The 24,998-nt window shown below is 42.6% G+C and overlaps 3 protein-coding genes across 3 annotated transcripts in view; 1 reads left to right on the forward strand and 2 right to left on the reverse strand.

Annotated features, from left to right (window-relative positions):
- Positions 1-13,824, forward strand: part of cacna1hb (calcium channel, voltage-dependent, T type, alpha 1H subunit b) — a 29,162-nt gene extending 15,338 nt beyond the window's left edge. The window contains exons 18-33 of the mRNA XM_026360758.1: positions 383-451; positions 634-818; positions 897-1,023; positions 2,183-2,308; positions 2,488-2,577; positions 3,008-3,200; positions 4,859-5,010; positions 5,116-5,225; positions 5,310-5,443; positions 5,540-5,610; positions 7,601-7,679; positions 7,996-8,117; positions 8,500-8,808; positions 8,903-9,047; positions 9,939-10,498; positions 11,291-13,824. Coding sequence (XP_026216543.1) covers positions 383-451; positions 634-818; positions 897-1,023; positions 2,183-2,308; positions 2,488-2,577; positions 3,008-3,200; positions 4,859-5,010; positions 5,116-5,225; positions 5,310-5,443; positions 5,540-5,610; positions 7,601-7,679; positions 7,996-8,117; positions 8,500-8,808; positions 8,903-9,047; positions 9,939-10,498; positions 11,291-11,992 — 3,174 coding nt within the window. The 3' untranslated portion in view covers positions 11,993-13,824. The remainder of the gene's footprint in view (positions 1-382; positions 452-633; positions 819-896; positions 1,024-2,182; positions 2,309-2,487; positions 2,578-3,007; positions 3,201-4,858; positions 5,011-5,115; positions 5,226-5,309; positions 5,444-5,539; positions 5,611-7,600; positions 7,680-7,995; positions 8,118-8,499; positions 8,809-8,902; positions 9,048-9,938; positions 10,499-11,290) is intronic.
- Positions 13,825-14,231: 407 nt separating this feature from the next.
- Positions 14,232-17,981, reverse strand: LOC113162568 (synaptogyrin-3-like). The gene is made up of 4 exons (XM_026360759.1): positions 17,783-17,981; positions 16,525-16,759; positions 15,717-15,862; positions 14,232-15,203 (listed from the first exon to the last, which is right to left on the reverse strand). The coding sequence occupies exons 1-4, from the start codon at positions 17,885-17,887 to the stop codon at positions 14,976-14,978; spliced, it is 714 nt and encodes a 237-aa protein (XP_026216544.1). The 5' UTR covers positions 17,888-17,981; the 3' UTR covers positions 14,232-14,975.
- Positions 17,982-19,435: 1,454 nt separating this feature from the next.
- On the reverse strand, positions 19,436-24,049 carry zgc:136472 (uncharacterized protein LOC678514 homolog). Its single transcript, XM_026360443.1, has 11 exons — positions 23,866-24,049; positions 23,552-23,752; positions 23,168-23,292; positions 22,959-23,096; positions 22,078-22,185; positions 21,693-21,818; positions 21,374-21,571; positions 21,116-21,236; positions 20,740-20,921; positions 19,608-19,697; positions 19,436-19,519 (listed from the first exon to the last, which is right to left on the reverse strand). Exons 1-11 carry the CDS (start codon positions 24,047-24,049, stop codon positions 19,436-19,438), a joined length of 1,557 nt encoding a protein of 518 aa, XP_026216228.1.
- Between the last annotated feature and the right edge of the window lie 949 nt (positions 24,050-24,998).

The following is a 24,998-nucleotide window of genomic DNA, read 5'->3' on the forward strand; positions in this document are numbered from 1 at the left end:
TGTCTCTATACTTGTGTCTACATAATGTTTTCCCTAGCAGCGTTACTACCTGCACATTTAGTTTGGAGTTAATGGTGCTCACAAATAGGGCGTTCAGCCACAAAACACAAGCTGTTGTCTACAGCGGAGCTCATATTAGCTGATGTAAGAGCAGTTTGGGAGTCATTATAAGAACATGTGCTGTTCCCAGTATGGTTTTATTATGTTTCTTCTACAGTCATTATGGATTTTCTTCACCTCGTTATGTAACACATCAGAGTTACTGTAGTTTGATTCCAGAATCAAAGCTAAAGCTACTGGGACATGAAACCTTTACAATGACAAATGGGCTTCTCTGTGTGTGTCTGTACACGCTCACATGTATGTGTGTGTATGTGTGCAGGAGCGGGTGTTCCTCAGTGTGTCTAATTACATCTTCACTGTGATCTTCGTGGGTGAAATGATGATTAAGGTAACCATAACAGCACACGCTTCCTGAACAAGCACTTCACTCCAAAGTCCTTTTCTCATTTTACTCATAAAAGGTGATTTTCTTCCTGTGAGCAGATCAAAATTGCTTTCAGTCTCATTTTACACCTCATATTATTTTATTATTTCTGTAATTTTGCTGGATTTATGTGTGTCTGTGATAAGGTGGTAGCTATGGGCCTGTACTTTGGAAACGGTGTGTACCTCCAGAGCAGCTGGAACGTCCTAGACGGGCTGCTGGTGTTTGTGTCGCTGGTGGACATCCTGGTTTCAATTGCATCGGCAGGTGGTAATCGAATCTTGGGCATCCTCCGTGTGCTTCGCCTGCTCCGCACACTGCGACCTCTCAGGTAGACACATGAGCGACTCTCTCTTATGTTTATTGCATTGGCATTATCTGGTGTTGATCATGTATGTGTGTGTTGCAGGGTGATAAGTCGAGCTCCAGGTCTAAAACTGGTGGTGGAAACGCTGATCACATCTCTAAGACCCATTGGCAATATTGTCCTTATCTGCTGTGCTTTTTTCATCGTGTTTGGAATATTAGGTGTCCAGGTAAGAATTTATATTGACTCTCGTAAAAAAAAAACATTTCAACTTACTGTATTTTCCTGCTGTTTCATGTTACCACACATCAAAAGCTTGTTGTGTTTTCTGCTGTAAGAAGACACTGATCACCGTGGTTTAAAATAAATGAGGCAGAGCTCAGAAAGTGCTTCAGGTAATAAAAAGTCAAGAGAAAAATTGGAGAAGATGCAAATGAGCTGCTGATTATGCACCAGTCCCTGGAAGTAATTAAAAAAACAATGGTAAAACTACAGGGGGATTGTGCTGAGAATGTGTTTTTTAAATCCGACTTTCAACTGGATTTTTATATAATTTATTAAAATAATTAATTCCTTTCATTACTTATTTATTTTATATTTTCAATATGTTTAAATATTTTATTTTAATATTTCCATCCTGAGGTACTCTCCCTCATCGTCAGCTTCTTTGTGCTCAATATGTTTTTGGGTGTCACCTATAATTAAGAATTAAGAAATATAAGAAATCAGAAAACAAAATTCTGTAAATGCTTTTTGCTCATGCTTGTTTTTTTCATCTTGTGAAATTCTCCAAATATTTACCCCTTCAGGTCACAAAATGGCTCAAATAACATTTAAATGAAATAATCTAGAGAGGCACAATTGCTCAAAGATGAGTGCACATGAACATCGTCCATAATTTATTTACATCACTGGTGTCGTTGAACTGCTCACCCACAGCTTCAGTCTGTTTCTTACATTTTTCAGTGTTACTTTTGTACTAAAAGATTTGAAATGTACAGTAAAATCATTCTGTAAGCGATGGTCTGCTTTGTGCAAGTTTCTATTTCATTCAGATTTGATGATTGCACAGCAAATTATGCCTGATGAATGCTGAAGCTAATATTAACACACAGGCAGATATTTCTGAAAACCACAGTGCCACTGGATTATCTAATGAGAACAGTCCATGCTGGAGTGTTTCTGTGCTTGTAATGTGAGGCTGACTGGACCAGATGGTGCTTGGTTATCTTAGCTGTTACATATAGTAGGCACTGGCTTAGTAATTTAGTGTACACCAATACATCAACCCTTTATCCGCTTTATGAAGCTTTGTTTACATTATGTTGCGGTTACAGTGTTCTCGTGCATTTTTTAATCTCTGTGTACACATCTGTCTTTGTGTGCAGCTGTTTAAAGGGAAATTCTTCCACTGTGAGGGCCTTGATGTGAGTAACATCACCAATAAAACCCAGTGCCTGGAAGCAGGATACCGCTGGGTTCGACGGAAATACAACTTTGACAACCTGGGACAGGTTTGTCACAAACTCTGTCTCTCTCACACACACACACACACACACACACACACACACACACACACACACACACACACACACACACACACACACACACACACACACATCCAGGACTGACTTGTGCCCTTACAAACTGATTGATAGCAGGATGGTGATTTATATGTGTCTCACTCTTCCAGGCGCTGATGTCACTGTTTGTGCTGTCATGTAAAGACGGCTGGGTCAGCATCATGTATGACGGCTTGGATGCTGTTGGGGTGAACCAGCAGGTGAAAACACAAACACACACACACTGGAAGAGAGTGGGTATGGGTAGTAAAAGATGAAACACACATTAATCATAAATGCAGTGTATATTGTATTTGACTGTGTTTTGCTTCTGTTTTGCATCAGACCCAGGCACCATTTGATTTTGATTGTTTCAAGCAGAAAAGGGAAATATTTCAGGAGAGACGAGAAGTGTGAGGAAAAGAAAAAGGCAGATGGATAAATAGATGTGAGGTGACAGTGCTGGCAGTTTCACTGCTGACTCAGAACTTACATTGTCTTCTTGTTTATACTCTCTCCTCTTCTTCTTCCCAAACCCTCCTCCTCACCATCTTTCGTCACTCTTTGGTCCTCCTCTTTTTCCTTTTTGTCCCTATTCCACCTCCCCTCCTCTCTTCTTCCACTGTCTCTCTCTCTTATCTGTTTCTGCAGCCAATAAGAAACAACAACCCATGGATGCTGCTGTTCTTCATCTCTTTCCTCCTCATCGTCAGCTTCTTTGTGCTCAACATGTTTGTGGGTGTGGTGGTGGAAAACTTTCACAAGTGTCGGCAGCAGCAGGAGGAGGAAGAGGCTCGGCTGAGGGAGGAGAAACGACAGAGGCGGCTGGAAAAGAGGAGGAGAAGTGAGAAAACACAAGGGGGAGGGACAACAATATACAGTACATAGCTCAAAGTCTGGCACCTGAACATTACTCCCACATGTAATTTGTAATTCCAAAACCATTGGCAATAATCTACTGCTATACTCCACTCTCCACCCTCTCCTGTATCGGCTTTCCACAAGATTATGGAATCTGGCTGCAGGGATTTGCTTCCATTCATCCACAACAGCAGAATTCCCAGTGTCCTATTAGTTCTGGGTACATTGCAGCTGCTGGAGGCAATCTGCTGCCATTCTAGTCGCTGTGTCCATGTCCACGCTACCCATGACTGGCGCAGCCCGATCACAGCTTATGTGTGGCTCTTTTCCCTGCTCTGCTATCGTTTTACATCAAGTCTATTTTTAGCTTGAGCAGTTCAGGTCTCTGAAGCATGAAATTCACTTTTAAATGTGCAAAAATGGTTATATTTGTTGAAAATTGGCATTTATACGATATGTAATGATGGCTTTACTGGTTTTTGACTTTGATTGCCTAAAGGAATTCTACTGCTTATTTTTTTCCTCTGCTAACATACACCAATCAAGTAGAGATATGAAAGTTGGCATGCAAGAAATGACCTGTTAAGCTAAGAAATAAATGCTTCCAGTGGAGAAGTGCCAGATCTATGGTGCTACTTTACCGTGATGCACCTGCATCTGGGGGATATCAAGGATTAGATGTTGGATGATAAGAGCTGGCTTGCAATTTGATGGGGTAGAGGTCAGAGCCCAGTCCACAACATACTGGGAAAATGATTTGTTTATGAAACTGGCTCTGTGCACAGGGGCATTATTAAGTTAGGTGCTCTGACATTGGAAGCACATTATTGTCTAAAATATTTCAAGAGAACCTGGTTGCAGCTTTTTGATTTTGGCAGATGATTTAGAGTTTAAGTCAACTCAGAGCGTTTTTCCACAGAAATGATGCTTCTCTTCCATTCTGTGCAACGATTTGCTAACATTTTTGACATATGGCTAAATTCATCATGGTATTATGACCGTTTCTCATTTAATGCTGTCCGAGGACTCAAAGGTTAAACCGGTTCAACAGTGGCTTTGCCCTGAGATTTCCACAGAGCTCCTGCATCTGTGCCATCCAGGTGGTACCCTACCACTCACCTTAAATTCAGCTCGTATTGACCCTCTGCAGGACAAGCTGTGTAGACAATGTATGAAGCTAACTACCAACTACCAAAAACAACCCCAGATCAAATATAAACTAGAGAAGATTTCCTCATCATTTTGTCCATACACAAAACAGAAACTGATACACACCAAAGGCTACTGCACACACACCTTTTTTCCGTCTCTGTGCTCTCTGGCTGCAGTGTAATCTCTAGTAGTGCTTTTCTCTTAGTCAGTTAACTGTCTGGCAGCAGACAGCGAGGGTTTCGGCCCAAAGACACCTTGAGGTGCCTGGAGTGTGTGTGTGTGTGTATGTGTGTGTGTGTGTGATGGATAGGATAGAATTCCTGAGGTGGCACTTTTAGTCTGTACACACACACATATGCACACTCACACACACAGCGGTGCACCACTTGGCACCGACTTCATCAGTGACTTCATAGAGTATTTTTCTTTCAGAAGCATTTTAACGTGTGTGTGTGTGTGTGTGTGTGTGTGTGTGTGTGTGTTACGCAGGGGCACAGGAGAAGCCATATTACGCCGACTACTCCCCACTTCGACGATCCATCCACACCGTGTGCACGAGCAACTACCTGGATGTGTTCATCACCATCATCATCTTCACAAACCTCCTCACCATGAGCATGGAGCACTACAATCAGCCTCAGGTAACCATGGTAACACCTGTCCTAGAACCATAGTAATGAAGCAGTACAGTACAGTACAGTGGGGTTTTGAAGTGTGCGTGTGTGTCTGTGTGTGCTCCCCTGCAGTACCTCGAGGAGATACTGAAGTACTGCAATTACGTCTTCACGCTGGTTTTTGTCATCGAGGCAATTCTCAAACTCATCGCTTTTGGCCTGCGCCGTTTTTTCAAAGAGAGGTATTCACACTGTCACATGAATACAAGTCACATACAAACATACAGCTTCATTTTTAGAGAAACTGAAATTGTGTGTGTGTCAAGATGGAACCAGTTGGACCTCGCCATAGTGTTGTTGTCCATCATGGGAATCACGCTGGAGGAAATAGACCTAAATGCTTCCCTGCCTATCAACCCCACCATCATACGCATCATGAGAGTCCTAAGGATTACACGAGGTACACACACACACACAGAGTGACACAAACAAAAAAGCAAGCAAACCAAAGGGATGAAATGTGGCTGATAAGAGCTGACACATGACAATGTTTCAGTGTTGAAGCTGCTGAAGATGGCTACAGGAATGAGAGCTCTGTTGGACACAGTGATGCAAGCTCTGCCTCAGGTAAGAGGCAGCACTTATTCTGTCAAATGAAAGATGTCTGTTTAATTTCTAGCCTGGTTTCCAGATCTGATGAACTGCTGAGACTTAGTTTTATGTAGTATTTCATGAGGCTTGGAACTGATTGCCTCCCACATGATTTACTAACATCACAGATTCCCCCAGCTGGTGTTAACCTAGTGACACCAAATAGCGACTAAACAAGCATGAAGTCATCCTCATGTTTAGCTAAAGGCTAACTGGTAATTCTTAATTTTATCAGTGTGGCTGATAAATCACTTCACAGCTTCTTTGGTGCAACTGTTTTGCTACTTGTTATCGGCAAGAAGATAATAAAATATAAAGCAGAAAGCTCAGTCTTAAAGCTTATCAGACACAAAGACACCACATAGCAGTTTATTCTCCTTCAAGGCAGAATTGTAAAACTCTCAATTTATCATAGCAACAGTATTTTGCATTTTTCTCTGGTTCGGTGCTTATGAGCCGAACAATAAAATGCAAAAATTCTTCAAGCTGTACACAACCAAATCGTTTTTCAGGTGTGGATACTTGCACATATCTAACAGATTCAGATGATATTGTTCTACGGTGCAGCAGAACTGTTTACAGTTACATCTCATTGACAACGCTACGATGTTGGTCTGAAGAAGAAATTCAAGACACAGCACTGAGCATGTGTAAAGGGGATAAGGGACAGGGATAACAACATCAAATGGTGTAGCCACCACTTTGGTGCAGAGTAAAATATAACTATATATCATGACATTTTGTACATCCATGGTGCTCTTAACTAATTTGGTGCTCTCCTCACTTCTCCTCTAGTGCCACCATGAGATTAGATATTTGTGCTTCTGAGTGAAATGACTCCACTACTATTTGATGGATTGCTATTAAATTGGATACAGACACTTGTGTTGCCCTCAGGACAAATTGTAATAACTTCTGTGATCTTCTAACCTTTCTAGTACAGCCAATAGGTGAAAATTTTACTGGTCCAACTCTTTGGTTTATACCTTCAAACCAAGTGTTTTGTGCCTCTGCTGAACATGGCAAATGTTACTGATAACTAATATTGTGAGCATGTCAAAATTTTGATATTTGCATTTAGCTTTAGTTTGTCTACTCTTAGATAAGTTTGAATATAAACTGTATAAGTAGTGACTGATGAGGGAGATGATGTTTGAGTAAGATGATGGCACCAGTGCGAGGAAGGCTTCAGGAAGGATATATCACAGCTCCGGCAGTCCCTCAGGGGATGAGAGTGGAGAGATGAGAGAAGGGGAAGGGAGGGTGGTACACACTAAACGAAATGAGAACAAACAGGTATGCGGTGCGAGAAGACATGTATTAACTGTTCGAGGTGTGGTCCTGTGTTTGAATCTCAGCTAAATTAAATCATTTTAATTGTTTTTCTCTAAAGTAGTTTCACACTATCCCTCATAGATCATGTTCGTCTGTGCATGTGTGTTCCAGAGAGTAGCTATCTCTAGTCCATGCCCATGATGCTTCACTGCCTTTCTACCCACAAAGTTGTCTTTGAAGTGACACATCGCTGCCAAGGATAGATCTCAGGTCTCTGCAGCGGTGTCCGAGTGCTTTTCCCCCCGCGCGTCATCAATAGATTTATCTGTCATCTAATTACACAGCTTCATGCCTCCTACCATGAGCGAAGAGCAGCCTAGTCCCTGTGATTTATTTTGAAAGTCGAATAAACAGGCATGTTTGACCTTCATAAGGACTGGATCCAGGCTATAAAAGTGCACCTCTGTTTCTGAAACTATATTCTGAGATATGATTCGACTCCAGGTGCCATGATGGCTCCTAACAGTTTTTAAGAAGTAATAAACATGCAGTAATGCTTAGCAGCCTCTGTCTATGGCCTCTTTCTATCTGTTTGCATGTTTGCGTCTCTCTCGATGTACATATACTGTACATGTCTTTTTTTCTGTGTATCATTCACTGTATATATCTGTGTGTGCGTGCGTCTGTCTAGGTGGGGAATCTGGGTCTGCTCTTCATGTTGCTGTTCTTCATCTATGCTGCTCTGGGAGTTGAGCTCTTTGGAAAACTGGGTTAGTGTGTGTGTGCGTGTACGTGCCTGCATGTGCGTGTGTATGTGTGCGCGCGAGCACGTGAGTGTGTGCATGCATATAAATCAGTGCCGATGCGTGGATGCGAGTGTGTGTCTCAGCTGACGCTGGTGAGATTTCCGTGGATTACGTAACATGAATAAATTTTGTTGTGTTACATTCAATAATTATGTCAATTTAGAATCAGTTTTCTAATCTTTGCTCTGATCTACACACAATTCTCTGTCTTCTCTCCCCTCGCCTTCCTCTCCCACGCATGCTGCCTCTAACACTTTTTCCCTTTTTTGTCCTCTTTCAGAGTGCTCAGACGAGAACCCGTGTGAGGGTCTTAGTCGCCACGCTACCTTTGACAACTTTGGCATGGCTTTCCTCACACTCTTCAGGGTGTCTACCGGGGACAACTGGAATGGGATTATGAAGGTTATTTCTCTTTCTCGCCTCTGCTCTGTGGGAGTTTTTAAGAAGATGGAGAGATGACAGAATCCATGTTTGTGTCTGTGCTTATGTGTGTGTCTCAAAGCATTGGTTATGAGACAGGCGTTGCATTAAGCAGAGAGCAGATCACTGTTTTTATGACAGACTAAGAGCTGCTGACATTAGAGGGTTAGGAGAGTGTATTATTTTTCTTTGACGGGCTAAAGGTTCTCTCACGCTCAGATCAACACCTCCCCCTGTTGGAGAGGAGAGGAAATACAGTGTAGTTCATTATTATACCTGGACACAACCTTAATCCCTTTATCTATTATAACTTTTCTTTATTGCACTTTAGTTTTTATCCTCTTCTTATGTCCTCATCGTCCAGGACACACTGCGCGAGTGTCGCCCGCAGGATCGCCACTGCCTCTCCTACCTGCCCTTGATTTCCCCCGTTTACTTCGTCACCTTCGTCCTAACGGCTCAATTCGTGCTGGTCAACGTGGTTGTAGCCGTTCTGATGAAGCACCTGGAGGAGAGCAACAAGGAGGCTCAGCTGGAGGAGATGGAGGAAAGGAGGGAGCGAGAGGAGAAGAGGGAGAGGGAGAGGGAGAGGGAGAGGGAGGAGGCCAGCCGGCGCCTCAGCACTGCATCCATGGGTGGAGACCTCGGGCCAAACGGAGACACACCTGCCCAGGTGCGTGTGTTCATATTTCCACATGTGTGAAAGGAAAGCGAGTGGAGGTTACAACAACGATGACAGCGGTGATGATTTCATGTGGCAGGTGCAGGTTGAGGATGAGGAGTGTTCCCATGGCAACCTGATGAGCATGGGACGCATGCTGTCTCTCCCCAGCGACAGTTACGTTCAGCCACTCAGATGCTCGCCTTATCCTCCCATTGGCCACGAGGCCTGCTCCAGCTACAGCTACTCAGGTACTTTGGTTGTTTATAGCCAATTAAATTAAGAAACAGTTTTTTATTGTGCTATAACCACAAACTGATTTCTGTAAATGTTATTGCTTCCATAAATAGCAGAGAAGGCAGTTGAGATGTGATGTGGTACAACGTGCAACACTGTTATTACAGTATATGCCTGAGGAAGATATTTTTTTAATAATGGTGACTAGTATATATCTGCAAAGCACATTGGCAATGTTTTTTTGCTGGTCCTATCTCACCCTCTGTTTTTATGGTTCTGTTTCAGTTTTATTTATTTGCACAAATTAAATGCAACAAATAACAACAGGAAGTAGAGTGAAAGAGGAAAAGCCCAAAAGATGAAATGACGTCTAGCTACCTGCAATATACTGTATAAAAAACAGGCTGAAACATTTTAAACTTCTCATTCAATACATCTTTATTTTTAGATTAAACTAATCCAATAAAAACTAAAACCCAACGATGTATTAATACATCTCTCAAGTTGTCTGGCAAAGATCCTCATGATTGTATGTTAAACGATTTAATAGACACTTTTTAAAAAGGAAAAATATCCTTTCAAACGTCAGGGCACTGGTGTGTGTTGATTCTGTTCTATTTGGGGATTAACACACATTTCGTCTTCACTGAGTGTTGACTACAGTACAGACTGTATGTGCCCGAATCATAATCTACATGTTGGAAATGAAGGAACATTTCACCCAGAGCAACACCTGCTCTTATTCATAACCAAAATTGGAGGAATAAGATACTGCACTATTTATTATAGTTTATTGTTAATTTTGGTCCTTTCATTGGATGTCTTTAGAAAACAATACCAACCTTTAAGGAGGATTCAATTTAAACTAAAACTCTTTTTATCTATATGCTCATTATTTTCTGCAGGCTCCATGTCATCTCTTGGCTCCAGTGGGGGCGGCTCACTGCTGCAGGTTCCAGGAGCTCTTCCCGCCATCAGCCACGCTTCACTGGGGTGTGGACGCAGCTCAAGGCCGATGATCTGCCTCAGCGCCTCTCAGAGTATCGACAGATACTCCCAACACAGACGGAGTCCAGCAGAAAGCATAGACGGACACAGGTTCAGTCCAGCTCACAGAATAAACAGACACAGACTCAACTCAGCTCATAGTATAGACGGATGCAAGTTCAGCCCGACCCATCGAATAAACAGACACAGACTCAGCTCTGCCCACAGTATGGATGGATACCGGCTGAATCAAGAACACAACACAGACAGACCAAAGCTCATGTCCAGTCACAGCATAGATAGACACCCGTCACTCAGACTGAGTCCGCTCCACAGTGCCGTCAGTCGTCCGTCTCGTTGGCTCAGTCCTGAAGACAGTTTAGACAGAAACAAGCTGAGTCCCTCCTACGTCCCAGATAGTTCAGTTCTGAGGAGACCAGCATCTTTCCGCACTGCAAGCAGACAGTTACGGAGACAGGTGGGTTATTACCACTTCTTCTCTTCTCTTCTTTTTTCTTTTTCACTCTTCACATTGCTTCTATTTTATCTCTTCTGCCTTTTGCCTTGTCTCCACTTGTCTTCTTCACTTCACTTTATTTCTGTACTGTATGGAAAATTTATTGCAGACTCAATACATCTTGTTAAGTTGTGTAATTCATCACAGTGAGCACAGTCTGCTTAGTTTCACTCAAACTTACATCACTGCTGCCTGGTATCTGTGATCAATGTATATTTTTCTAAAGCTCTATAAGATTAAATTTTTAATGTTGACACTCATATGCCTCTGTCCACACTGAAAAAGTTATTCATATACTGTATTATGTATTATGAAAATCCTTTTTTGTGTTTCCCTGGACCCCTGAAGAATATTTCCTGGTAGTTGCATATAAGCAGAAATACCCACAGTGTTTGACTGAGCTTGACAAGACATTTCTGCTTGATTTGTTAGTGCAGACATTTTTATTAAAGTGCCTAATTGCATGCTCATAGAGATTGGTGCACACTTTGCCATTTTATAATTACGACTTGACCCACAGTAAACTGCCACTGGATGTTGTTTGATAATTATCTCTAATTCACTGATTATTGTGTTTATCATTAACAAAAATGATTAAGATTTCTTTCTTTCAAAGGTCATCGACACTAAGCAGCTCCCTCTTTTCTTTTTCTGCTCCTCTGTCTCCACTAACTATATGAATATTATTTTACTTGCCCAACTCAGCACATTGTATCACCTACTATGTGTGTTTCGCCTGTTTTGTGTCTGCAGGAGGCCGTCCGCTGTGACTCTCTGGATCAGAGCGGCTCAGCTGACGATCTGGCAGAGCCTCACCTCACTGTGCCCGTCGCCTCTTCCACGCCACCACGCCAGCGATCGTCCAGTGTACACACGCTGAAATATACACATCCCCAGAGAGTCATCTCATGCAGGAGCCACAGCCGGAGCCACAGCGAGTCCACTGGACAGGAACAAGTACCTGAGCAGGCCATCTGTGTCTCTCAGCCAGAAACAGATTTTGAGAAGAGGCCTGTTAGCCCACAGAGCCTGTCCAGTCTGATGGTCCCCAGCGTTGAATCCACCCTATCAGCTCCACACTGTAGCTCCAGAGCGGCCAGCCCAGGCCTCGGCTCTGACCCCAGCCCCCAGTTAGACGATGCTGATGAGGAGGTCAGCCGTATTAACAATTCTGTTCACACACATTCACACGCACAATTTGCTCCGAGCTCTACACACAAAGGTAGACACCTTTCCACCAGCCCCGGAGAGCACAGGAGCCGCCTCAGCCAATCGGTGTCCCCGGTGTCAGACAGGAACAGGAAGCAGAGGATGAGCCCGCCACCGCGGGAGAAGCCGGTTACTATGGCAACCCAGCTGATGGACAGCAGTGTTGAGCTGAGGAGGCGAACTCTATCTTTTGACGCCACAAGCCCCTCACCGAATCAACCGGAGGGGAGCTCTCTGGACGACTAAGCGACCCAGTCAGGGGTTTGGTTGTTATTGAACGTGCAGCTGAAGCACATGAGGGGGAGGTGGAGAGGGTGCACTCCAAAACAGGATCTGTTTCCTGTTTCAGGCCGGGCCCCTTGTCTTATCCCTTATGTCCAATCAAGATTTTCACAGGGTGTTTGAGACGAGCTCTCTTAAACTGCGTGTGTATGAGTGTGTATGTGTTCAAAAACTTTTACTCTTTTGTGCTATTTGCACACAAGATGCACACAAGAGGATGTTTCCTTTTCTTCTATCATAGTCCTAGCTTTAGTTCAGACATAGTAGTCACTCCCCAGCTGTATTTACTCAAACACTAACCTTCCCCTTGCTTGCTCTTCTCCCTCAGTCCTCCCTTTATTCTTAAGCCTAGGTCAGAGTACAAGACAAAAGTTGCTTCCTGATGTCACCATGTACATATGGAGACAAAGACAACACAGCTAGGACAACATGATTTGAACTCTCTGTGAATCTGCTCATTATTTCCTCTCTATACCAACTGATCATGCTGGTTGGTACATCATGATTGTTTTTTTTTTTTTTTGTCAAACCAAATCTTAAACCCAAAGATATTCAGTTCATTATAAAGTAAAACAGTGAAAACAACAAATTGTCACATTTGAGAGGCTTGACACAACACATTTGTGCTCGAATTTGAGGTAATGATTGATATGATATGAAATATCTAAATAGTTGCTACTCTATTTCACTTAACCCAATGTCGACACACAGCATCTCATTATTTCCTATAGTAACTTCCTACGTTGCCAGAACTGTCTACTGTTGTTAAAATTTCCTAATCTCTTCCTCTGTGGTGCATATATTACACTTTATGTTTACAAATTGATTTGTAAGTAGTACACTTGCAAACATTTTATAATAAAGTGCTTAATTTGTAATTGCACACTTAAATGGATTGGTGCACACTGTGCCGTTTTATAAAATGTAATCTTCCAAACCAACAACTTGTACAGCGGCTTGTTAAAAGTGTAGTTAACTAGAATAATATATTTAACCAAGTGGGAGTTTTTTTGGTGTTAAATATGACTTCTATTCAGATTTTTCTTACCTCTTGACCTACAGTAAACTGTCACTGGATGTTGCTTGATAATTCTCAGAGTGCGGACCTTGATATTGTGTTGATTTTTCTGGGATTTCCCTCCCACGCTCGAGTCCACCCAACCCTGACAGTCAGAAAAATCAATTCACTGTTAGAGCCTCTAAGTTAGAGTCATGTAGTGTGACCTAGGCTTTAGTAGTCTCTACCTCGCTTCTTCCTGATCCTACCCATTCGAACGTTCACTCAGCTTAGTTTTCTCACTCCCCTCCACTTTCCTTTTCTCTGTCTTAGTAATCTCAGGGTAGAGGTAGTTCAGACGCAGGCGTGTGTGAAGCATGCGATCACAGTTTTATGGCGTTACATTGCCCCCTGCCGTCTGAAGCTGGAGCTGGACCGTGTCTCCTGATGTTTGAAGAGGTTATACTGTGTCATGAGTGTGAAGACAGAAGCAAATGTAGACATACAGTAAGCAGATGTACAGAAGGGCTTATTCAGGTGATATCATGGCATGTAAAACTTTGTAGAAAAAGGCTAAGATTATATTTTATTAACACTGCAGCGATGATATGAGCACTACAAAGGTGGATTTCTACATTTTTGAATGTCAATTTATCTGGTGGTGCTTGTGATGATGGATGATGAGGATGTTACAGGATGTCGATTGTAATGATCATGATGATAATGTTCATAATGTTGTATGATGTTCCTGCAGATTCTTGGAAGCAGTGAATCATATACAGTGAGCTCATCTGTAGTAACAATGACTGGACAGCGCTGGAATAAAACCACTTCCTGTCTGACGTTCATTTGACTCCATAACCTTCCTTCTAAATCTGTTTTCACCCTATATAAATACATTAAACCCACAGTAGGAGGGGTTGCAGCCCTTCAACATGAGCTGCTTAATCTAAAAATAAAGCTAACATGCAGCTGCCGCCTGATGCTGTTAATGAATTCAACATAACTCGAGGACCCTATCTAATTATGGTCTTTGAGCAGATGTTGATTAATATGCTTAACACATCCATGCACGTTGGTCTCAGTGTGTAATTATATTAAAAACAGTTTGTCACGTCACAAGAAGCACAAGAGGAAGTTATTTAAAGATGGTGTGAACAAACACAGACACACAGCTCTGATCGTGGATGTGGCGGTGGTGGTGAATAAGATTTATTTTTCATATTTCATTATACCACTTTAGCATATCACAATAAAATATTTAATCACATGAATAATCCACACTGAAACACTATAGCATTCAGAATGCATTAAGCTGCCCTTCCTTTATTCTCCCTGCCAAGAAATTGTACCTACTACTGCAAGTGATGCCCCGCCTCCATTTGCCCACAATCTATTGGTCAAGCTGCCTGTCTGTCTTCACTTCAGCCAATGGGACGCCACATTCCTGCATTATAGCTTGTGATTAGTCAGACTTACTGAGAACAAACAGAAGCCGATAAACTGAGCTACACACACTCCTTGTTTCCTCCACTGAAGACCCTGCACACCTTAGTAAGGCAGATAGAGCGTCGTCTACATCTATGGAAATCTGCACCTCACCAAATGAACATGCAGTCAAGGTGTGTGTCTGTGTGTGTTCTTCCAGGTGTATATACACATGTTTCCAGGTGTACGGTGTGTCTGTTTTTGCAGGTGTGAGTGGGTGCAGCCGTGTTTGCGTGCGTCGATATCCGAGTGTGAGCATGAACAGAAGACACAGAGACTTACAACTAACTAAGCTGAGCCAGCAGTTGCCATGGTGAAAATACATCACATGACCCAAAATCCCCCCACCCCAGAGGATGGCAAGCCACCAAACAGCGAGGGAGGAAGTAGTCCGTGCCCCCATCGTACGCAGCGGCGTAATCTCGTACCTCCCCTCTCTTTCTTTCTTGTGTCCGTCTGTCTTTAGAAGGCCGGAGCCATGGGTCTCTGCTGTGTGAGTTTCTGGGGGTCCAGGGTTTCAGTGAAGGGTGGGGCTTGATAGGGGTTGGTGGTTACTATGGTAGCACCATTGGCGATAGGGTATGGTGTAGCTCGAGCGGTGTGGGGTGCAGGGTCCAGGTGTTGCCATGTGAACAAGTTTGTTTTGCTGCCGGTTAAGAAGCGTCGCAGTGCGCTCAGCGTCAGCACAGCCTGTGGGTAGCGCGCACACACACACACACACACACACACACACACACACACACACACACACACAGATTAGCAGATGCTGCCCGTTGCACACGTGCTTGAATCAAGAAAACAAACGTTGTAGTGATTTGCTCACTTTCACAGCTATTATTCAATCTTAGTTTGGTACATGGTATAAATTCTGCACAGTAGAACTGGGATAAGTGATCATGGGACTATTGATAGAAAAAGTCTTGCACTGTACATCCTTGACACAAATACAGTTTAACCTCTCCACATCCTCTCACAGTGAGATGAATGGCTGCAGTGACTCCACTGAATAAACAACAGACAATAAATCAGTCGGCCTTTGTCTGACTGCTGATGTTTTATACATTTTCTTTTCAGTCAAAGCACGAAAACCTTGATCACACTCAACCTGCACCCTGTGTCTCGGACTGTCCCTCACACTCGTTCAACACACATTCACACCCGAAACCTACTACAAAGTGTGTAAACAGGTCTGAACATACAGACCCAGGTAAGGATGGAGAAGAAGCAGAAGGCAATAGTGGCTCTGGCAGCATCGGAGCCCTGGGCCAATGGCAGCTCATCTGGGGATGTCGCCTGCCACTGATTGGCCAGAAAACAGAAGCCAACGAACCACAGGAAGCAGGCGAGACCTGAGGAGGAGGAGGAAGGATGAAGATGACTCAGAACCTTTATTGCTTTAGGCAGTAAAAGGCGATAAGCTGCTCTTCAAGCACACTTAACCTGATATTGTTACAAAAGATTTACCTTCTCATTCACATTTACACTCCACACAAGGTGCTGTATGAAACGTCAAAGGAAAGTCAGTAACTTGTTCTTCTGGCTACTCTGGGAAACAAATGTTTGCACATTTCACGCTATCACTGTACTAGAAATAGAGATATTTGTGTAGATAACACTTTGACAGGTTGCTTTCCACCTGAATTCAACCAACCACGTGGTAATGTGTGAGCATCATAGTCTGTGTTGTTAGGTGTGGACAGAACAAGGTCAGCAGGTCAGGTTAGAGTCAGATGACTGGATGCTGATGCTGACTTTATCAACATTCTCATGTCACCATAAAGAAAATATCTATTAACTATTATTATAACTATTCCTTTAAAGCTTCTTCTGGAAAGAGGAATGTGTTTTTTAATTTATCTTCCTGGATTCTAATTTAAATCAGCTCTATACACTTCTTCTACCTAAAGTTCTTCTATTTCTTTTAAATATTCTTTGTGTTTAATATTTATAACTTGTGTGTTTCATTACAAATGTTCATCAACAGCTTGTAGTTAATGTTTATGTCTCATACCAGAGAAGATGAGGTCTACCAGGACAGCGCGTCTTCTGTCCCTAATACTGCTGATGGAGGGAAAGTAGGCATCCAGGATCAGGAAACAGATGCTGCCAAGGAAACAGGCCACTCCAATAGTAACGCCGTAGTTACAGGCGTCAGCGTTGTTGTTGAAGACGCAGAGCAGACGCTCGCTGCCAATGTTGATGTAGCCCTCGTTCACGATGCAGCTGAACACCACTATGGAGAAAACCTGCAGGGAGAGACACGTGGTTTATTATCTAACATGAGCTCCTTTATTCCACAGACACACCTGCACAAGCAAACCCCGCTTCTGTCCAGGTGTGTGTGGATGAGAGGCAGGGACACGTTGTGCATCTGCTGGACGGGGCGAATGGAAAGTGGAGAGAGAAGAAGAGGAACGAGAAGCAACAAACCAAAACACATCCATCCTCTATTGTAACTGCTGTTCCTCTTAAGTGTCGAGTGCTGGAGCCAATCCCAGCTGTCATTGGGTGAAAGGTGGGGAACAGGTTGCCAGTCAATCACAGACAACCATTCGCACCTATGGAGAATTTACTGGTTAACCCCTAACCCCTAACCCAACCTGTCTTTGAAGAACGCAAGGAGGCCGGAGAACCCAGAGAAACTCCACACAGACAGTGTGCAGACCTGTGAATTCAATCCTGGGTCCTTCTTGCAGTGAGCTGACAGCACTCACCACCACATCCACCTGCTAAAAATCTGACTGTGTCCCAATTAGCTCTAGTAATATGTATCTAACTGTGCAGAGTTATGTGAATATCTAACCAAATGTCTTCAGCGCAGTAACACTAGGTGCTTTAGAATAAGGTGCTATAGGTTTTTCACCCAGCTTGGTAAACTGGGGATTCAACCTTTCATTAATTTTGTTTGTATAGCACCAAATCACAACTCATCTCAAGGCACTTTCCAGTGTCTATACATTATTTAGTTCATGGTGACTCACAGCTGCACAGCATCACCACAGACAGGTGTTTAAACCCAAAGCTTCAGACACAAAGAGGCTCCAGATAAACATATGGAAATGAAGCTCCAGACATCAGACCGATCACAAACACGACCATGAAACAAGCGCACAGGAGGGAGATGCGCAGCCTTTAGTGAGAATAATGATTTCTATTTATTCTAAGCTGCTATAAAGACGAGAGGACTATGAATGGGAGAGAGACAGAGAGGGGGGTGCAGGTAGGCCCGTCCACTGATGGAAACCCACACACTGCAGAGGATGCCTTACCCACGACAGCAGCCGGAGGATGGTCCGGGGATGCGCGAGGAAGGCCACCGGATCGAAGGCGACGCTCCCGGCCTTCCCGGCGCCGTACGCGCCCGCTGGCTTCATCCCTCCGGGTTTGTGCAGCCTGACGCCCGCGGAGAGAAACGAGAAGAGTCGGCGAGAGAGCTGCGCGACGCAACGGGGTCCTCCTCCAGCCTCCGAGTGAAGTCAGAGCGCGTCACTGGAGGCAGAAGTGCTCATCTCATCGTGGGTCCAAATGGAAAAACAGACATTTATTTATTTATTTATTTATTTATTTATTTATTTATGTATTTATTGAGATTTACTCACATTTTCTTCGAACCTAAATTTCCTAATTTATTCATCGAGGAATCTGTATCTGACAGATATTTTTTGTTATTATCATACAAACAGTGGAACCGTGTAATGATGTGATGTTTTATAAGATGCAAATTAAAAAGACTCTGAAATCTTCATTTTAAACACGTAAAGACTTTTGTGCAGTGTAACAGCAGCAGGGCCGGAGCTGAGCTGAGGGGGGGTGCTGGTGCCTCTGGTGCCTCTTGTGGCCCCTGAGAGCTCAGCACACTGCAGCTGAGAGAACACCAGTAAATTAAAAACACAATATGGAGAAGAAAATACTGAAAAAAGACACAACGATAATTAAATGGAGTAAATACAAATAAATAAGAAAAGAAAAGAACTTACATTTCAGCAAAATCACCCGTGTCCATGAAGCCTTTTTATTGTCGTCTTCTCTTTTGCAGTATGTTTCTGTACACGTTTGTTTTCTTCGTTTATTTGTGTTTTGTCTATTTGCACATGTTGACTAATTTGCAGTGCACTGATGCTCATCATACAAGTCAGTGTTGTTAATATTAAGATTTTTTTTATAGATCCTAAAATGTTTTTATGTGATTTCTCTCCCTACATGTGATATAGAAGCTGGTTAAAACATGCCACACTCCCATTTGTTGGTCTTATAATGATTTTGTTGATCTATAAGTATCCAATAAATTATATCGACTACTATCTGACCCCCCAAATATCAGAAGAGAACATCTTATTATCCTCAATGGTTGCTACAGCCACACATTTTAATACTGTAGGGTTAATTTATTCATATTTCATAATGAAAAAGACAAAGTTGTAGAAAGTTAAAACACTGTTTACTGTGTGACACTGAACACAACACTGCTGCTCCTCGTTTTCCTCTGTGTGTTAATGAAATGTACCACTACACCACAAGAGGAAAACACATCTTACAGGTCAAACAAGCAACATGAAATTCAATTCAATAGCTCGTGCTGCATGAAAGGACTTAAATAAACTCACCTTTACACAGGTACGACTGGTGGGAGGGGCCTCTGAAAACGCATCTAATAATATGAACCAATGTTGAAGCCTCAGTTGGACTCTGTGTTATCATCATCTATTATTAACAGTTTTATGTCTTTTTTGACACATTTATTGTTATTTACTGTCACGAGAGTCAACATCAAGTCAAGGAAAAAATAAAGATCGTAACATTAGAGTTTTTATTTGACAGATGGTTAATGACAGCTTGGATGAACAGATAAAACCAGTTTATGAGACACACACACACACACACACACACACACACACACACTGTACTCTGTGTCTGTTCTTATATTAAAGCTCGTCTTTGGTTTTGTTGGCTTTTTTTGCCTCTTCAGCTTTTATGGCCTCGATGTACTTCCTCCTGTCTTCGTCTTCCTGGAGACACAAAGGAGAGGAGTTTATTTTTAACTTGCTGAGATGCAGCTCTCAAACACACACAGTCAAACAGACGAAGATGATTTACCTTCACTCTGTCCTTTTTGGCCTTCTCCATCTCTTTATTTACAAACTTAACCAGGTCCTTCAGCTTCCTTTTCCCGTTGTAAACCACCATCTGACAATAACACAGACATCACATACTGAACATTATTACCTTAGTGTACAGTGACATTCAGACAGTCAGAAAAAAGAAGTGATGTTTTTACGTAGGCCTGGAGAAACACAAAGTTATGTAAAACGAAGACACGATTTCTCAGCTTCTGCTCCATTTCCAGGACAGAAATCAAATTGAATCAATGATCTTGTTAACTCCTTTATTAAAAAAAGGTCAGATCTTCTTTACCCTTTCTTCTGAAGCACACATTGAGATGACACTCTGGAGAATCTGATCTATTCAAGCAAGTCAACATGAAGCCATTGTGCACCATTGTTCACTGAACATCCCTGGAGCAATGTCTGGCAAAATAGTGGGGAGGCAGCAGATGAAACCACGAGAGAAATATGACTGAATATAATGAACAACGCTTCCCTCTCGTCCTGTGCACTCACACTTTGAACTCTTACCTTCAGGGAGCCATTTTAATTGAGTAAGAGTCACTGGAAATATATAAAGCAAGTCGTTCCTGCCATGTGCAGTCACGGTACTGATTGTCCACAGAAATGTCGCTTTCCTTCATTAGAACAGATCACCCATCATGTTTTACATTCTTCAGTTCATGCTGAGGAATATGTTGTACGTGTTGTTTTGTTTTGTTTGTGACCCTGGTTTGCTGTTTTTCAATTGTCCCCTTCAACAACATGACTATAAACAGTTATGGAGGAATTTGAAAGTTGAGCATTCACCAGAAGCTTTTTGAATTGTCAGATTGTGCTGGAACAAACTGGGTCATCAGTTTTTACACAGTCCTGTGGAGCATGTTGTATGTGCATGTAAAGCAAAATGGGTCAAGTAATAAAGTATGCAGCCTGCACTCACCCTGGCTACCTGATTTCATTAGCTCAGCATGTTACTATCCTGAGTATCTGTGGCTGTTACACACGTTACATCAGACAAACCGATGGTTTCTTTGCTGTTATTGTTTTGTAGTCTGTGTTTTTTTATGACTGTAACAAATAACTATGCTGCACTCTATAGACCGTTAACACATGCTTCATACCCTTTCTGCATACAAGGCAGGAAACAGGCCGAGTGATGGGTATGATCCCTGCATGGACATGTTGATGTCATTGGCTGATGCATCGATGCGAGCGATGACCACGTTCTCTTGCTCCTCGAAGGCCTCAGCTAATTCCTCCCACAGCGTGAAGAGAGCGCGGGATTCCTGACTGTAGGGCAGGTCTGAAATACACATCGATTTCTTTAGTGTGCACACATGGTTCATGTAAGTATAGGTCGCGATTATAACAAAGCTTGGTGGTTTGAATGCTAAATGATGTCCAGAAATTCTTCTCATACATGTACATATACTTAGGTTAAACACCATTTCAGTGTGTAATATCCAAATCTAATGAATGAAGAGTGGGTTTACGTACAGAACAGGACAAAAACTGTGTTGTTTGGGTTAAAGACAACTTTCTCCAGAGTCGCTCCCACCAGCTCCTTCACTGGCTTCTTATCCCATCCTTCAGGTATCGGCTCGCTCTGCATCTTCGGCTGTAACAGAGACGTACACAAACACAAACACAAACACAAACACAAACACAAACACAAACACAAACACAAACACATCACCCCGTCATCCCAGTTTCTGTTACATACCACACGAAAGACGCACTTTTAGTTGAAGTTACCTTAGCTTTGCCGTCCAGGTAGGACTGGCAGAACTTTTTGACGGTCTCCTCATCCAGACTGTCGGAGGGCAGGTGATAGGTGAAATGGTTCGTCAGGTTAACCAATCGGATTAGAGGGGCCTCGAAATCCCGCACTCTGAAGTACTCCAGCAGTCGGCCATTACGGGTCTCATCCACATTCACCATCACAAACAAAATCTTCATACACACAAACATACAGAGGTGAAGCAACTGCAACTCCAACCATGCAACCAAACTGTACTGTGTTTGTGTGTGTGTGTGTGTGTGTGTGTGTGTGTGTGTTTGTGTGTGTGTGTACCTTTAGCCTGAATTCCTCTGCAGCTCTTTTAAAGGATGAGTAAATCTCTTTAAAGTCTGCAGAGCTTTTGTTGACAAAGAGAAGGGCATGGTTTAACACAGGTGTGCTTAAGATCTGAGAAGCTGTCTGCAAGAGAGAAAACATGGAGGCTGTAAATAAAACACACGAACCGACGTATAGACTGTAAGAGTCCTACACGAGGCTGTTGCTGTTGTGGAAGAGCTTCCTATTTTTCATATTCAATATGACAGAAGCATTTATTTGTCCTTCAGCAGCAGATTTTTACCACGTTAATATAAACTGACATATGATTTTAAAAATCAGCTACATATGAAAACAGTCAGCTCCGAGTAGAGCGGTTCCTCTAATGCATCCTGTCCTCTACCTTTCCGGTGTACTCAGTGACTGGCTCCATCTGGTAGACGGTGATAAAGGTGATCAGCTCCTCTTTTGACGTCTGAGGCATCATTTTATAAGCCTGGATGAGCTTAGTCTGCAGTAGACAGACAGACACACACACACACACACACACACACACACACACACACACACACACACACACACACACACACACACACACACACACACACACAGGTAAGACTGCAACGAACTACTGGTGTCAAACTGCTGTAAACATCCACATGTGGCATTATGATTATTCAAATCACAAATTACATGTTTGTCACAGCTACTTTTTGTATAATTAAGATCATGAATGTCACATCTCTTTAAATTATGTATTTGTGTTAATTTATAGTTTTTCTCTTTTTATTTCAGTGTTTTTACAACCAGTTTCTGCACAGTCATGAATTAACTCACTTTGTATTTCAGAATTCTGATCACAACACTCAAATAAATGAGCATTAGTGAAATTAAACCCAGGTTAAAGTCACTCAAAAATAGAAAAAGAAAGATAAGTGATTATGTGATGTTTAAAAAATACTAAATATAATCAGTATTTTTTATATAAATGCTCACTGTGATTATGAAGGTTGTTGGATTAAATTAATGTTAAGATTTCAAGTTTCAGTTTAGTTTAGTTACAGCGCTCCAATGATTTGATGATCAGTTGATTTGTTAATTTAATTCATCATGTGCTGTTTTGGTAATTTAATTATTCAGTAAACAAACGCGTCAGTCTCAGAGTGATGTTTTGCTGTTTTCTTGAAGCTAGCAAATTAAAATTGTTTGGGGTTTATTACTGTAGCTTCAGAGAGATTAACATGCTTGTGTCCTGTATGAGCAAGCGAGAGGTTTGTAAAGTACCTTTTTGAGCAGCAGAACCACATCATGTGTGAGACCGTACTTGCTGATAACCTCATTATTCTGTGTCACTGCAAAGTTAACGTCAGGAAGGTCAGTGGCTGCGGCGTAGAACACCTGGACGTACTCGTGGTCCAGCTCCTGCACACAAACAAAGTGTTGAGCATCAGAGAGAAGAAAAAGTGAAACAAACTCAAACAGCGGTTTCTCACCTTAAAGAATCCAACCACCGTGAGCTCCTCCGAGGCTTCTGATTGGCTGAGATCAGCGACGAGGTCAGCAGCTGACCCCGCCCTGCGTTTCAGCCAGGTCAAGATGGACGCCGAGCTGTGAGGAACTGGATCACAATTAAAACATAAACAGTTATTACTTCAATATGTCTTCATCAGAGTGGAGGTTATGAAATAGCGGGAAAATTAACTCATTTGCTTTCTTTAGAGTTAGAAGAGAGGGCTGAGGGCTGTAATCTTAAATCTGTCTATAACATTTGGGAGGATGGGGGATTCTGTGAGAAAAGCCGTTCTTATTATATAAGAAAATTATAAATTACAGCTCCATGAACCATAAGTGCAGGTGTATTTATCATTTGCACGTACCAGGGCAGGGAACAGGGTTGTGTTTATCTCCTGAGAGATAGAGTCTGACAGTTGGGGGACCTGTGGCACTGAGCTGTTTAGCCAGGTCCTTCTCCTTTGTCACATCCACCACTGCCAGTTTGACCTCTGACCCCTTAAGTTCTGCAGCAGCACCTTCGAATGCTGCTGTTACTCGATCCCCGTCTCCAGACAGAGGCGTATCTACAACGTGTGAAAACAAACAAGTATAAATAGGGATAAGCAGCGTGGGGCGGTTATATACTGTTAACATGCAGGTGAAAATCAAGCTGTGTGAATGTTGGCACGTGACTTACAGAAGTGCACGAGGAGCTGCTTGTGTTTCCTCAGCGCCCTGTTGAAATTGCTCTTCTCCAGCTGTAACACTCCATCCTTCTCCGGGAAAGCTCTGTCTCCCTGTTGGTCGGGCTGCGTGTCGGCGGCGACTAACACACTCAAGCAGAGGGCCGTCACCCCCAGCAGCAGCAGCAGCCTCCTCATGACGGTTCACCCACAGTCTGACAAACTGGACACTGCACAAATCTGGCAAGAAGCTATGGAGGGAGTGGTGACAGGAAGGGCTGATATGTGTGTGTGTATCAGTGCTGAGCTGGTAGTTGTGAATGCTTTTGTTATCTGCCGACTGAGCCCACCAGTCTGTAACTGATTAACCTTCCTATCTAAGTCCTGCTGTATCGCTGCTATTGGCTGCTGCTCATATCAAGTATATCACTAATATATCACAAAATGCCCTTTGCCTGACGTTAGGAGCCCCAACAAGGTCAAAATGGAGGCAAGAACCCGTGTGTGTTCGTGTTAAATCAGTTCACTGTGCAGGATGTCAGAAAAGAACGACACAGCTTTGTGGAAGTAAAAGAATAAGAAATAATAACATGACAGCCTTTGATTAAAAGAACAATGTCCAACCTAGCAGAGAGTACGGCAGGTAAAGAAGGTGTGTTAGTCAACAGACGCAGCAGCACATACACATCCTTCATCATAACCTTCATCACGTCTTCTATACCAGGACTTTACACCAGGTGCTGTCTCAGTGCACACACTGACTCTGTCATCTTAATTTTATAGCCTGAAACTCGACTTACTTATTGTGACCTTCTCCGTCATCTTTGAAGTACTTTGAAGAGTCTACCTCCCTTCATATCCCTACAGCTCAAAGATGACTCTTTTAGTGAATCAGAAATAGAAACATATTAGACAAAAAAGACACGAATCAGAGGACGAAAAAACACATAACTTTGTATCTGAGTAGCAAACAGAGCAGTAAAACCCCTGGCAGTGCTGACACAACAACACAATGAGCTAATTTAGGCCTAAACAAAAGGTACGTGTGGAAAAAAGTCCTGCTTCTTTGCAGATTCTCCTCTTGGCTGTAGTTTTGTAAAGACGTCTTATCTTATGAGACTAGTATCTGCAGGATTACAGCAGTATT

Source organism: Anabas testudineus, chromosome 1 (assembly GCF_900324465.2).
Source record: "Anabas testudineus chromosome 1, fAnaTes1.2, whole genome shotgun sequence".
NCBI lineage: Eukaryota > Metazoa > Chordata > Actinopteri > Anabantiformes > Anabantidae > Anabas > Anabas testudineus.

What these genes read in the sequence shown, in the direction of transcription:
- LOC113162568 (XM_026360759.1), bottom strand. Translation starts at nt 17,887, where the DNA reads ATGAAGCCAGCGGGCGCGTACGGCGCCGGGAAGGCCGGGAGCGTCGCC. An exon ending in TCCTCCGGCTGCTGTCGTGG is followed by an intron (nt 16,760 to 17,782) that starts GTAAGGCATCCT and finishes CTCTCCCTGCAG; the next exon opens with GTTTTCTCCATAGTGGTGTT. An exon ending in GGTAGACCTCATCTTCTCTG is followed by an intron (nt 15,863 to 16,524) that starts GTATGAGACATA and finishes CCTCCTCCTCAG; the next exon opens with GTCTCGCCTGCTTCCTGTGG.
- zgc:136472 (XM_026360443.1), bottom strand. Translation starts at nt 24,049, where the DNA reads ATGAGGAGGCTGCTGCTGCTGCTGGGGGTGACGGCCCTCTGCTTGAGT. An exon ending in CGGTGGTTGGATTCTTTAAG is followed by an intron (nt 23,097 to 23,167) that starts GTGAGAAACCGC and finishes GTTTGTGTGCAG; the next exon opens with GAGCTGGACCACGAGTACGT. An exon ending in CACAGTTTTTGTCCTGTTCT is followed by an intron (nt 20,922 to 21,115) that starts GTACGTAAACCC and finishes TGTGTATTTCAG; the next exon opens with ACCTGCCCTACAGTCAGGAA.